The 14646-nt window shown below is 43.0% G+C and overlaps 1 protein-coding gene across 2 annotated transcripts in view; it reads left to right on the top strand.

Moving 5' to 3' along the window:
• Window positions 1-14646, top strand: part of POU6F2 (POU class 6 homeobox 2) — a 305677-nt gene that overhangs the window by 225509 nt on the left and 65522 nt on the right. For both annotated transcript variants that reach the window (XM_083407054.1, XM_083407055.1), the window contains exon 5: window positions 10670-10995. In XM_083407054.1, the coding sequence (XP_083263180.1) occupies window positions 10670-10995 (326 nt within the window). The remainder of the gene's footprint in view (window positions 1-10669; window positions 10996-14646) is intronic.

Below are 14646 nucleotides of genomic sequence, written 5' to 3'. Positions count from 1 at the left end.
TTTTCGTTCTACGAGTTTTTTCGTCTTGCAAAGCACCAATGTGTACTGACGGTTTCCCATAGGAATGCATTGGCGGTTTTTAAAAAAAAAGGCGCAAGACGTTTCGTCTTGCGAAGCAAACCCATAGGGAAATCCGTCTTGCGAAGCAACTCAGAAAACAAAAAACTCTTTCGTCTTGCGAGTTTTTCATCTTCCGAGGCATTCGTCTTGCGGGGCACCACTGTATAAACAAATTATTATGGAGGCTTTAAACACAGAGAATTATGTTCATATGTTCATCGCTTCTCGGCCTTTTGGCTAAGATCAAGTGTAGTATCTGTTCATATGTGGAATGTATCTAAGAAAAGGACCAGAAGACAGCTTGTGGGAGTTTCGGCGTAACAGCCCCTCTGCTCCTGCCACACGTCAATGAAATGTGAAGTTGCTGAATGGGAATCAGATTCTAGAGTAGAAAGTCGTTGGACAAGTGACCTTGGCAGCATCTTCCTTCTGGCTGTGAAGCCAACCTGGTGCCTTCTAGACATTTAAGACTACAACTCCCATCACCTCCAGCCAGTACAGCTGTGTCAGCTGAGAAAGATGGGAGTTGCAGTCCAACCACCTGGAGGGCACCATGTTGGAAATGGCTGGATTATGAGGTAAGAAAAGGTGGCAGCCCAGAAAGAACTCCAAAAGCAGAGCAGGGCAGCAGTTCTCAACCTGTGATCCTTGGACAGGCTTCAGGGGGTCCGCGAACAAGGCACGCACACAGAAATCGTGGCTTTTTAACTTCAATTTCCTTTACGTTTGAAAATTTTCTTTGTAGAATGTTATTAAGAGAGTTCATAGCTTTCATCAGATCCTCAAAGAGGTCCATAACCCAAGGAAGGTTAAGAAGTGCTGTAACAGGGGGTTGTCTCAGTTCACGGAAGATGAAGGATCACTAGGTTAGCCTGATTTAAACCAGGTTTTCAAACTTCTGTCACTCTGCTTTCTAGCAGATGATAAATTAACCTGTGACAAATTCAGTGCTATTTTTCTAGAAAAAGAGGTGCCAGAACTCATCATGAACGTCTCCCTTGTTTTCTTATAATGGCAATGGTGCCCGCCTATTTGTTAATAATACCGACTCATTGTCTATTTCACTTCTGCATATCTATGTATAACCCTCCCCACAACACACCAGTGAACAACTATTTGTACTTCAGTTTCACCAATGAATGAGTTTTGTGCCCATTGTACATTAAAATATCCTTAATTGCCCTCAAAGTCACTTTTAGATCACTCTGTGAATGCCACACAATTCCTAGGTGAGATCCCAGGCTGCAGGGGACAAAGAATAACTTGTCAGACAAGCGGTACCCTGATGTGTTTAATTAGATATTTTGCTGACTGCATAGGCAAATGTAGGAGCTCTGCTGTACACCCCATATTCAAGCACAGCTGTAGAGATACCTTTTCAAAGGAAACAAAAGGAAGGGCAAAAGCAATGTCAATATGTTGGCATTATGTCTGATGGTTTGATTTTAGGCACGTTAGACAGCCTATTGTGTTAAGATTCCCTCACTATTAAGATACTGTTGTTACAAATTTGTATTGCACTGGTGTCTAGAGCTCTTATTATGAGAGGTTCCCATTGTGTTCCTCTCACTACAAATTACTAGCACGAGATATTCCCTGGTCTAAAGAGCTTTTCATTTATTTTGAAGCCATCTTAACACACACAAGATGAGAGGAAGAATATAATGAAAATTCACATGTTTAAATAAAGTGGGTTCTTGATTTTATTCAGATGCTTACCAGACTGACATTAAAACAAGGTGCCGTGTAGAGGTATAATAAGGGCCCTCAGATAAAGCGTTTCACAAGCCTAAATCATCATTCAGACACAATGCTCTCTGCTGCGCTCCTTGGTGAAATGAGGGAGGGTGCCATGTACGTGACTTGTTTTGTTGTGGGGAGGGGGCTCCTTAGATAAGCTGACATTGGGAACCAGCCATTTAAACTCCCCCAACCAAAACACTTTGATCCACCATCCCATTGTATTGCTGAAAGCCTTGTTTTCAGTTGTGGTAACTTCACTTTTAGTTAAGGAGAAAGATGATTTACTTCAAAGTGTCTCTTTGAAGATACTTGTAATGATGACTGATGTTCAAAGAAGCAAACCCTTGTTACTCCTGGATAAATATTCCCGAACGACACAAAAACAAAACGAAAGCACCCACCAACCCTCCAGTTTCGTTGTAAACAAGTTAGATGAATGAATGTTGCACTGATAATGTAATCAAAATGCACAGAATAGGCCAGATAGTTCTGCAGGTAGCCTGGCCTTGACCACACAAACTGTTTGAAATTTCCGCCGGGGAAAACAAAGTAGAAATTCAGATCCTGGCATTTCAAAGCCGAATTTTCCTAATCTGTTTGAAATCAAAGAATTGAAAGGGGAAGAAAAGGTCACTTATTCCAAGCTCCTGTGTGACATTTTCAGCCACAGCCTCTTTGACCCAGCTCAGCTTACATGATCTAGACAATGTATTACCACCAGCAGATGTTGAATACAGCACTGAAACTTGCTAGTAGAACATCACACATCTGCACTGGGTTCCTGCTGGCTGCTGGACATACATTAGGGTGCAGGCTCCATGCTGGCACCTGAATGCAGTATGCATAGGAGTGGGTTCCTTGTTTTGGGGGTGACACCAGTTGTGTGGAATTCTGCATGGCCATGTAATTTTAGCCATCTTGGGTGTCATGTTGAGCCCAACTCTTGTTCATTCAAGCAAGTAAATGAAATCGTATGATCAAGAGGGAGCAAAACAAAGACTAGGGTCGCTAGTCAGCTTGAGCTGGTGGGGGACTCAAATTTAAGAAAATGGGGGCAGATGTATCCATGTATAAGACAACCCCTAATTTTTGACATTATTTTTTAGGGGGAAAACCTAGTCTTATACACAGAAAAATACGGTATGTTAAAGCATAGGGTTGGGAAACTTGTTTACCTCCAGATGTTCTTTAATAACATCTCCCTTCATCCCTATGTATTGGCCATGCCAGTTGGGTCTGATGGGAAATGGAGTCCAACAACATCTGGAGGGCCACTGGTTCTCCATCCCTGGGTGCTGCACAAAAACAGAGCCCAGAGTGCTACTTTTGCAGTCATGGGAATCTGAAATGAGTGGGACAAAGAAATCCAGAACAGTAATGGGGAGAAGCTAGAGCTATGTGTGGGTTGTGATGATGACATCTATCATCTATCTATCATCTATCTATCTATATCATCTATCTATCTATCTAATCTAAGTTCTGAACTTCTATTGTGTTCTGCACCTCTTCTCCAGGAGAGGTGCATCATACAAACCAGGTATCAGACAATAATATTTGGTTGTTTAGTCGTGTCCGACTCTTCGTGACCCCCTGGACCAGAGCACGCCAGGCACTTCTGTCTTCCACTGCCTCCTGCAGTTTAGTCAAACTCATGCTGGTAGCTTCGAGAACACTATCCAACCATCTCATCCTCTGTTGTCCCCTTCTCCTTGTGCCCTCCATCTTTCCCAACATCAAGGTCTTTTCCAGGAAGTCTTCTCTTCTCATGAGGTGGCCAAAGTATTGGAGTCTCAGCTTCAGGATCTGTCCTTCCAGTGAGCACTCAGGACTGATTTCCTTGAGAATTGATAGGTTTGATCTTTTTGCAGTCCATGGGACTCTCAAGAGTCTCCTCCAGCACCATAATTCAAAAGCATCAATTCTTCGGCAATCAGCCTTCTTTATGGTCCAGCTCTCACTTCCATACATCACTATTGGGAAATATTTGGTTATGGGGCAGCAACTGGAGAGAACAACTTCTTCAATACCATATTATTGTTAAAATAATCATCAACTGAACAAAGAATTTTTATTATTATTTTAAACCATAAAACAGTTAGTTGTTTGGGTCCCATATTGCTCAGAGAACGCTTTTTCTCCTTTGTCCCATCACAACCACTAATATCAACCAGAAGTGCCTGATTGACTTTACCATGCTCCAGGTGTTAAGAGCAAAGGGACCCAGAGATATTGCTCAGTGGCTGTACCAGAGCTGATGGAACTTCATTTCCCCTACAGGAGCCTGAATGCTGTTAAACCTTTCCCATTTAGAACAGCACTCAGCAGCCACAGCTGAACACATACTTACTCCCCATCAGCAAGGGAGATCTGGGGGCGGCCATGAGAATGTACAGGTGAATGGTCTAGTCACCTCCAGATGGTGATGCTCAACTGCATCCCATTGAACTGGGTGCATGCATTTTTTGTTGGGTGTGCCCACCAGGGGTCATGTGCATGACTAGTGCTGTGTGACTGGAGCAGGGATGCAATTTTATTTTCTATATATAATTAGGGTTGCAAAGCTAACCTTGTCTACTCAGAAGCAAATCCAGTTAGAATCAATGGGCTTAATCCTACGTAAGTGCAGCTTAGGCATTCTGTTTCTGTTGTAACCAAAATAAATAAATAAAAGACGGGATTCCAACACCCCCCCCCCCACACACACCATTTTGAAAGGCCCAAAAATGTTGCTCTGCTACCTTTTTTCATGAGTCAAACCAATCTAGAGAATGATGTTATACAATATGGTGTTTTAATTCCCATTTGCACCGAGGAAGCAAATAGTGTATTAAAATCTAATTTCTTCAGCCATTTTCTTGCATTTGGACATTTAAAATAAGTTAGTACAGTTTTTACAGTGCACACAGGGAAACTGAATCAAAAACACTGTCATAAACCAAGAGGAAAAGAAAACAATTACATTACCTTCAGGTGAAAGCAGCTTCAAATATATTTTATGCTGCTCTTTAGTTGATCTTCCTAACCAGAACATCCTGAAAAATGATTCTAGTTTTCAAAATTACAGGGTTGGGGAGGGGGAGAAATAATCAGTTTTGTGGTAGACATTTCCGCACTTTGCAATATTAAAAGATCACAAATTATTGATAAGTTATTAGAATTTCTTAATGTTTGAATTTTGTTGCATTCAATATTTAAGTTGCATGAACGTATCAAATAAATTATTCTAGAGCAAAAAATTAAGGTTGTAGTTAGCCCCCAAAAAGAATGCAGAGTACAGGCTTTTTAGTATGTTGCCTTGGGCACAAAGATAGATAAGGCCAGCTCCAGTATAAGGATTTCTTTAAAACCTTTATTTTGCCCTTATTTATTAAGATAACCTATCAACAGAACAAATCCCTAGAGCTGATTCAGAATGTATTCATTACTATGCATATCGGCATAAGCAGTTGTTTAGCAAACATGTATGGCAATTACTCAACAGCCATCTTTAAATGTGTTTCGTGAGTCTGTTGGATGAGTGTCATATGAAAGTGTGGAGAACGTATGCAAAGTGACAGCATGAATAGGGCCACATGTGACCAGGTCGACATGCATAGGTCTTCCATTATATTGGGAAATGGACATGTGTTGTATCATTTGAGTAGTTTATCAACGTCTCTATTATCTGATTTGAATCTAGCAGGCTAAGTTAGTTGCACACATTCCCATTGACATCAATGGGACATGAGTTCAATCAAGGCCAGCTCTTCCAGTTTATTTTAGTGAGACCTGAGTGCAACAATTTCATTCATTTGCAACCCTATGATGATTGCTTCGGAAGTTAATATGCATGGAAACTATAGCTATTAAATGAGGCGTGTACAAAATCTGCGGTCGGTTCACATTGTTCATCACTGTTTGGTGATTTTTCATAACAGCTGGGAAACACATGATGAGACTCTTGTCAATATGTGAAGATCCTTGGTGTTTATGCAGATTCACCAGTGAACTCACACTCATCCCATCACAATCACCACAATGTTATCTTGGAATGGGCAGCGCAGGGATGCTTTCAACTCTGGGTCTAGCTCTTCATTCTTTAATTCTTAAACTTCTGCCCTGAAACCCCAAACATGATTTTATGGTAGTCAGAGACTGCCAGTTCCTTTTGCAGCCAATGTATTTACTAGGAGACAGCCAATTAATTTTATACAATATAGGGCACTCTGCAACCATCAGGATGCCTTGACTTTTGTTCCCTGTATTGACCTAGACTGGATTTGAACCACTGATCTAGAAGTAATATGCTCTGTAACCCATTAGTAATCTGTTGAGGCATCAAGTTTTAGCCTCACCCTCTTTGCCCACCCCCCCCCATCATATAAAAACAGCAACTTTTCCCCCCTCAAAAGAGAAAATTGAGCATGTATGGGGGGGAAACAGGCATTTGCCCACACCCTTCATTACATAATACGTAGCAGTGTAAATGCAGGCTTACATTAGTCTATTCATTGTGTGCATTCAGTCTCTAGAAATCTACTTCAAAGAAAATAAAAGGAGTATTGCTCATTAAAAGATAAACAAGATAAGAAAAGCAGACAATGTCAATGTCAGCACAGGCCCAGATCCTTAAGTTAGTTACACTTTTCAGTTTGAGGCAATATATAAATCTATTCTCCATTACTGGGGTGGGGGGTGGGGAGGAAGGGATTAGTCTTCTCAAAACAGCGAGAGCCAAATTCTCTGCTCAGTCAAATACGAATAGCCTTAATGTATGATTTTCTCCTTTTTAGTCCATTGTACATTGCATTATTTCGCATTAAGGCACAATTGTGTAACATCTGCAGAATTATGGAAATAAAAGACTGTGGGGGAAAGTAACACAACAGAACATGTGGTAGAGGGTTGCTTTAGATGCCCAATAGATATTTTGCCTGATACAAGTACACTTCAGTAATCAGGCAGAATCAAGCCATATGCATCCATTGAGCTATGTGAAGACATTTAGAGTGTACAGGGAACTCTTAATTTGATTGATTGATTGCAATTATTTATATCCTGCCTTTCAGGATACAAATCCATTAAAGCTGGCTTACAAGTAACATTAAAACTGCATTAAAAAACAAACTGCAACTGTGGGGGTTACATTCCGAAGCCACCATGCACATCAGTGAAATCGTGTATATTTGAAAAAGTCCACAAATTGAAAAAGTCTACAAATACCCTGTTCTGGCCCACCCCGTTCCACTTTCGTTGGCATTTTTGGATCACTTCCACGTTCAGCATGATGCGTGTATGTACAGTCGTGAACAAATTGAGTGTGCATAAATTGGCGAGTGTGTGTGTGTGCCTTTGTTGTTGTTGTTTAGTCGTTTAGTCGTGTCTGACTCTTTGTGACCCCCTGGACCAGAGCACACCAGGCACTTCTGTCTTCCACTGCCTCCCGCAGTTTGGTCAAACTCATGCTGGTAGCTTCGAGAACACTGTCCAACCATCTCATGCTCTGTCGTCCTCTTCTCCTTGTGCCCTCCATCTTTCCCAACATCAGGGTCTTTTCCAGGGAGTCTTCTCTTCTCATGAGGTGCCTTTATCATCATATAAAAACTTGTTAGGATCCTTCCGACAGGACAGTTTTTAGGATTGGGAGAGAAAGCCCAGCAGCAGCAGAGCCAGACAAGTGGTGCCCTGTCCTGGGCCCATTGTTGCTTGTCTTTATAAACAACTTGAGGGGATGCTGATCAAATTTGCAGATGGTACTAAACTAGGAGGGAGAGATAATGCCGCAGAAGACAGAATCAGAATTCAAAATGACTTTTACATATTGGAGAACTGGGCCCAAGCTAACAGAATAAAACACAATAGGGACAAATATAAGGTTCTGTACTTAGGCAGGAAGAACCAGATGCACAAATATAAGATTGGGGGGGGGGGGGTAACTGGCATTACAGTAATACTTATAAAAATATATTGGACATACTTCCCTTTGGCATCTTGGCATATACAACATTTACACTAAACATTCAGATTGATATTAAGTAGATATCCGTTCCCTGCAGTTTGCAAATATGAAAAATGCTGGATTTAGCTCTCTGGACCTGATTAAATAGTGAGGGGATGGGAGTGCCTGAGTTCCAAACCCAGCTCAGTGATGACATGCTCAGCAGGTGTGACTGATATTTGTCCACATGGCTGTGGCTTCAGATCTCTTGACCACAGAGGAGGAGCTGGGTCTTAAGGTCTTCCAGGGGAGGGGGAATTATCTCAGGAAGCCTGGATCATGCCATCATGGTAGGTTTGTACTGGTGGGGTTCTACATTTCACTGTTGCTGTCCTCCCAGCAGAGCTTTTGAGAAGGAAAACATAGCTCAATGGTTGAATGCATGTCTGAATCTTGGTAGAGGGTCTGGAAAAGGTCTTTGCTCCAGTCCTTGCAGAGTTGTTGCCGGTCAGAGTAGGCGAGATACTGCTAGACTAGGTGGCATCGACTAGATGGTCTGGCCTTTATATGATGACAAGGACCTTGAGCTAATCACAGGATTGTTTTGAAGATGTCATCTTGAACATGATGAAAATGACAAATTTACTGCCAGTTACTATAGCAGGATCATGTTGGGCTATATCACTGAGTTAAGCGCTGGGTGTTTCCAGGCACTAGAAAGAATATTTTAAAACAAAAATAAGGTGTGCTGCAGATGGTTTCATGTAGCCCTGATCCAGCTATAATCACAGAAACTAGTCAGGTATATCTACTGATGCATCCCTGTTTATCTGCAGCCAAATAGCTCAATACGGTCTGATGGGTATCCTAGTGGAGCCCTTCGCCCATCCATACCCCCACCAGCATAGTAGGTTGTGTAGAGGTCTCTCTGGCTGGATAAGGGTGGTAGACCTTAAAGCTTCCCACTGCAGCAGATTGGAGCCCGTACAGCAAGGTGGAAACATTTCAAGCAGGATTTAATTTGAAGAGGGTAGCACAGATTGGAGCCAGCAGATCTTTGGCTGTCCTGACTCCATCCCTTTTCCCCACACATATGGCCTCTCTCAAGGGCATACACTGGCTGTCTCCAGGACTCCAGCAATCACTTGTGCCCACCTGCAGTTTAGTTGGGTGCAGTCAGGAGTTCCCAGTAGTGGAACCCACTGACCAGTGGAGCATGTCGCAATTGGACAGAGAGACACCCCCCATCTTATCCAACCCCCCTGTAGCGTGGTGGAATGGATGCTTGGATTGTTTTGCCTTTTGGGCAATGGCAGCAGCAGACACTGGAAGATCTGAATCCCAAGAAGGGAATCCCATCTTGTCAAGTAGTTCTGAAATATTACATAGAGGGGTTGTCTAATGTTTTTTTCAATATACAGAAATTCTTCTTCATTAACCTTCCAAAAATTAGAAAATACACTGATCTTTTCTGGATACTATTTTAATTATAGTAACGTACCATCCAGTTAAAGTTAAGGACCATGGTATCTAAAAATGCTGACATTTGGCTCGATTGTGTCTAGAGTTAAAATAACACTTGTTTTGCAAATCTCCAGGGTTCTGGCTCTCTTCTAAAGTTCTTGTCTTAATCTGTTTTATCCTGACGTGCATCTTAATTTCTGTGACACCATGCATATGCTTCCATGTATAATCATTTAGGACCTCCAGGCAACTTTGCACTTTAGCACTGAATCTTATTTTATTCCTTTTAATATCCTTCACCAGCCCACAGAGCTCTACAGCCATAAAACAGCTGTAACAAATTGAGGCCGTTTTCTTCTTATCCATTTGCACAATGAGACTCCTAGGAATTTCCTTCTTGGCTTGTGATTGTCAATTATATATTTCTTTTAAAGACTTTTTAAAAGTACAGTTACCCCATCATCACATTCTCATGAAGTGAGCTATAAAGTGCCAATATTTCCATTTTACAGATGGGAAACTGATGCCAAGAGACACTAACTTGTCTAAAGCTGATCTGCAAAGCCAAAGAAAAAAGAAAGAAAGAACTGGGATTCAAACGGAGATCTCTCTCCCAGACCTAGGCCACTTTCTGGTGGACAACACTGACTGCTGAAAAATTTGTCACCACACAATTTATAGCAGGGGCAGCTAACTTGTCCTCTGGATGTTATTAGATTTCAACTCCAATATTGGCCTATGGTCAGGGATAATGGGAGTTGCAGGCAAGCATGGCCAATGGTCAGAGATTATGGGAATTGTAGTTCAATGATATCCAATGGGCCACAGATTAGGTGTCCATGATTTACAGTGATGGCATTCATTCTGTTGCTAAGAAACGTTAACCTATTACTTTACTCAGTATCTTTATAGGAGGGCTTCATGATTTGAGACTCATAGAACTGAACACCAACTATGTGTTTTGGCATCTCAGGTGTTTGGCAACTGCCCCACAGGCTCAAAAAACATTTCTTAATGCTTCTGTTCAGCTGCCAAACATTAATTGTCGGGTTCTCTTCACTTGGGAAGTGACTGGCGGTACAGACCTGCCCTACAATCTTTTCTGTTCTTCCAGCTTCCACTTTCTTGGCTCCCACTAATTTCTGGATTCTAGTTTCCTTCAAGAGGCTTGACCAGTGGTGCTTTCTCTATCTATGTTCAAATCGTTTCCCCTACCTATGCAAAAGAAGAGTGAGCTGTCTATGAAGACTGCTGTTACTGTAAGAATGTGTCTCAGAGGGAGCAGGAAAATCATGCACATTGAGGCTGTACTCACATTTTGAGCTTTTAGATCTGCAGGCGGAAGCCTATAGCAGAGGTGGCCAGCTTTTATTTTCTCTTCTGCTCTTCTGACAGTGTTCTGGAGTCCGGCAGTATATCTTTGCAATCTACGCAAAGAAACACATGTAATTCTGATTTGAATTTTATTTTATTTTTTACTTGTAGCTACCTCATCCCTGAATTCCCAGCTTCAGCAGCTTCAACAGCTTCAACATCTCCAGCAGCAGCAGCAGCAGCAGCAACAACAACAGCAAGGCCAAACTAGCCAGCAGCCACAGGGACAAGCCAGCCAGCCACAACATCAATCTCAGCCACAGCCACAGACGCAGCAGCCTCAGCAGCCGCAGCCCCCGCCTCCACCACAGACGCAGCAATCACAAAGCCAGAGTCAGCCGCCACCAGCTCAGCAGTCTTCAAGCTCTCCTCAAAAGCCGAACCAGTCACCAGGGCATGGCCTTCCCTCACCTCTCACGTCACCAAACTCACTCCAGGTAAGGCCCCCTGGTTATCTGAGAATTTGTTCTGGCCAGTTTCTCTTGCTTCTCAGCATACCTCTTCGTTTTGTTTGAGTAACCATCTGCACATGTTTTCACTTGGTTGCTGGCATCCATCTGTCTTGACTCTTGAGAGACAATGGAGCAAACATCTGGGGGTGAAATCAAACAGCTGTGTTAGCAGTACTGAAGTGACCTCCCCTAGGGCACAAGCCTGGGCAGTGCATATGGAGGTCCTGGGCTGCCCAGACAACAAGACCCTCCCTTGACCTCACTGATGTGGTCCAAAGGAAAGCAGAGCAATACGATTGGCACTAGCTTGGCTGCAGCAGTTGCCAGAAGGATGCCATCCAACCATCTTAAGGAATTCACTGTGGATTTATATAGGGTTTCCTTCTTAGACTTTTCTTCTCCCAGATATGTCTCACAAGGCAGCAGAGGTTGAGGATCATAGTTTCCTTCTCCTAGATGGGCTGCCTTCCCAGGTTGATGAGCCCCACCTGCCCCTCCCTCCCCTCTACAGCATATTCAGAAACCACCTTCTTGACCATTGGATCCACTATTTCTCTTGTCTTCAACATGGGGGCAGGTGGGTAGAGATGGAGAGGTATGGGATAACTGAAGAGAAGGTGAGATGCCTCATAAGCTGCCAGCTCAGCTACTGATGGGCAGAGATATCTCCTCCCCCCATGGTTCTCTCCCCCCTCGTTTTATCTTCACAACAATCTTGTGAGACCAGTTGGGTTGAGAGTGAGTGAGAGACTTAAGGGCAATTAGTGGGCTTCATGGCTGAACAGGGATTTAAGGGCAAGTGGACATAAGAAGAGCTTGCTGGATCAGACCAATCACCTACATCATTCAGAATCATGGTCTCACAGTGGCCAACCAGATGTCTATGGGGAGCCCCAAAACAGGACTTGGGTTTAATTTGTTCAAGGCTGAATGAAAATATTTTTTTCCAAATCAACTTTTGCCCATAAAAAGGTAGCTATTGTCCTCCACCTCTTTCTGGGCACCACTCTCCTGCCCCTCATACTTTCCCACAACACCCTGGCAACTATCAGCCAGTTTATACCCACTCTTAAGCACCAAGACCTATTTCATTCTTGGTTTGTCCCAGGTATATAGCATTACACTATCATTTGTACCTATTTAAAGAAGGGATACAGGCTGCGTGCGCGCACACACACACATACAGGAGAATGGTGGTATTGATGACTAGACATATAGTGCAGTCTGCAAGCATCTGCAAATAAGAACAGCAGTCTGTGAAAAACAGCTGGTACGAATGTGCCCTAAGTCTCCATGTGGTAACAAAGGAGAGTCCATTTCATTCCTCAGGAAGGCAATGATCCACTCACTGCAGGGAAAATAAAACGAACCCTGCAGGGGTTGCATGTACATGCTGATTGCTGCCAGCTAATTTGAATCAATCTTTTGTATGCATGCTGTACCAAGCCAGCAGCTTTTACGTAAGCAATAAGAAAAAAGCAAAACCGAACAGTGGGAATTCCTAGACTGCATTGCACTGAAGGGTAAATGCCTCTTTTTTCTAGTGTGTTATCAGCAACTTATACAAAATAAGCCATAGGCACAAGTATAGGAAAGCCAGGGAAATGTGTTTCCCACAGCTTTGGAAGTGGGATGGATTTTTATTCGTTCATCACCCAGCATCTTTGGGGAAGCTCATACACAAGTCTCACTCACTCAGGATGTTCTCTGCACTGCAAACGCGCAGCCATACCCCCTGCATGCTTACTTGTAAGACTTATTCCTAAATGTGCATGGGATTGCAACCTTAAACCCAGGTAACTCTTGGGATTGGTGAGAGGAGATTAGTATTTGCCACAGAGAAGATCCACCTCCTTCATGGAAGTACGCTTCCCATAATTCTTTGGGGGAAGACACCAATATGAATGTAGTATGGACAGGTCCTCTGTGGTAACTATCCTTCACATGAGACAGAAAAAGCAGCCAAGTTTATTTTGAAACATAAACAGAAGAGAAATCCACAAGATGACAAGCAAGATAAAGATTTTGGCCACTCCACATCTCTATCTTTGTCTCTTGAAGTTGTCCCTTTAACAGCCTTTTGATCTGCAGCAATGTTACCAGATGGTAAAATGTATGTCATAGAATCATAGAATCATAGAGTTGGAAGAGACCACAAGGGCCATCGAGTCCAACCCCCTGCCAAGCAGGAAACACCATCAGAGCACTCCTGACATATGGTTGTCAAGCCTCTGCTTAAAGACCTCCAAAGAAGGAGACTCCACCACACTCCTTGGCAGCAAATTCCACTGTCAAACAGCTCTTGCTGTCAGGAAGTTCTTCCTAATGTTTAGGTGGAATCTTCTTTCTTGTAGTTTGGATCCATTGCTCCGTGTCCGCTTCTCTGGAGCAGCAGAAAACAAACTTTCTCCCTCCTCTATGTGACAATGTCAATTCTGTAAAGAGTTTCACCAGCTGATTCCTGCATAAAAAGCAATCCAGGCTATTTTCTTATTGATATGATTTGCTCTATTGATTAAAGAGGGGATGGGAAAATCTCACTCATATGCACATACTAATAAATATTGTTGTGTACCATGCTGCCATGCTATTGGCTGAATGTTAATTAATAGGTGATAAATGCAGAAGATCACTTCCCATTTGTATGGACAATGTACCTCTACCTGTAGATAGGATCCAGGAATGAGAGCAATTATTATGCCCGTGTGAGTCAGAGCAATGGATGTGCTTCTTCCTTTTCTACAGAAGGCTACATCCCAGCCATGCTAAAGTCAGAGCTTTTAGACACACACCCCAACACATTCTCTCCATCAGGCAAGCAAATGGCGTTACCACAATTCTAGGACACGTTCAAGCCAGTCAATAGCACTTGAGGAGGCTGTGGAGCAGGACTGGTGAGGAGAGCAGCCTGGGGAAGGGGAATGCCCTTAGAAGAGTCACCTAGGGCTGTACAGGGAGACCTAGAGTGCCAGATTTGGCACCCTGGTCTGTGCCTGCTGGTAACCCTATTGAATACAATGGAAATTCCTTCTGAGTCACCTTGCCAAAGACTGAACTACAGGTGTGGGCCAGGTTTTACGGGGTGGGGAGAGGCAGTTTGGAACTTGGTTGGCGGGGGAAGCATGTTCTGTTTTCATCACAAAAGCCTGTTGTTTTGAAAGAGTCCCTGGGCTCGGGAAATCCACCTTTTGCTGCAAAGGTTCCCATGTAGCCATAGCGCAAAGGGTATTAGTTTAGAATTCTTTGGCCTCAAAAGCACAAGTTTCTTTAAAGGCACGGCAATAATATAGTGCCAATGGGTACTTAAGGTTCATGGGCAGTCTATTGTGTTAGCAAGAGCTTAGGGACTCTTTAATCATCATTATTGATGATGATGATGAAGAAGGAGGAGGAGGGAGGGAGGGAGGGAGAGATCCAAAGGGGTTGCTGTCACATTTCACTGCCTTGGTGCTGCTGCCAAGCCAGCATAGATGAGTAAATTCTGTATGAGACACATCCTAAACTGCTTGTTAACTACCCCTCTGTTTGCTGTACTCCTAAGCAGCTACTGTTGCCTTTAGTCTTTCCATCTTTAAAATTATTTGAATGCTTCTGTAGGATTGGCTGGGAGGTGTTTTGTTTTGTTTTGTTTTGTTT

The sequence above is a fragment of the Podarcis tiliguerta genome (genome assembly GCF_965153285.1).
Source record: "Podarcis tiliguerta genome assembly, chromosome: 12".
In the NCBI taxonomy this organism is placed as follows: Eukaryota; Metazoa; Chordata; class Lepidosauria; order Squamata; family Lacertidae; genus Podarcis; species Podarcis tiliguerta.
Note: the sequence above shows the minus strand (reverse complement) of the source record. Positions and strands in the feature narration are given on the sequence as shown.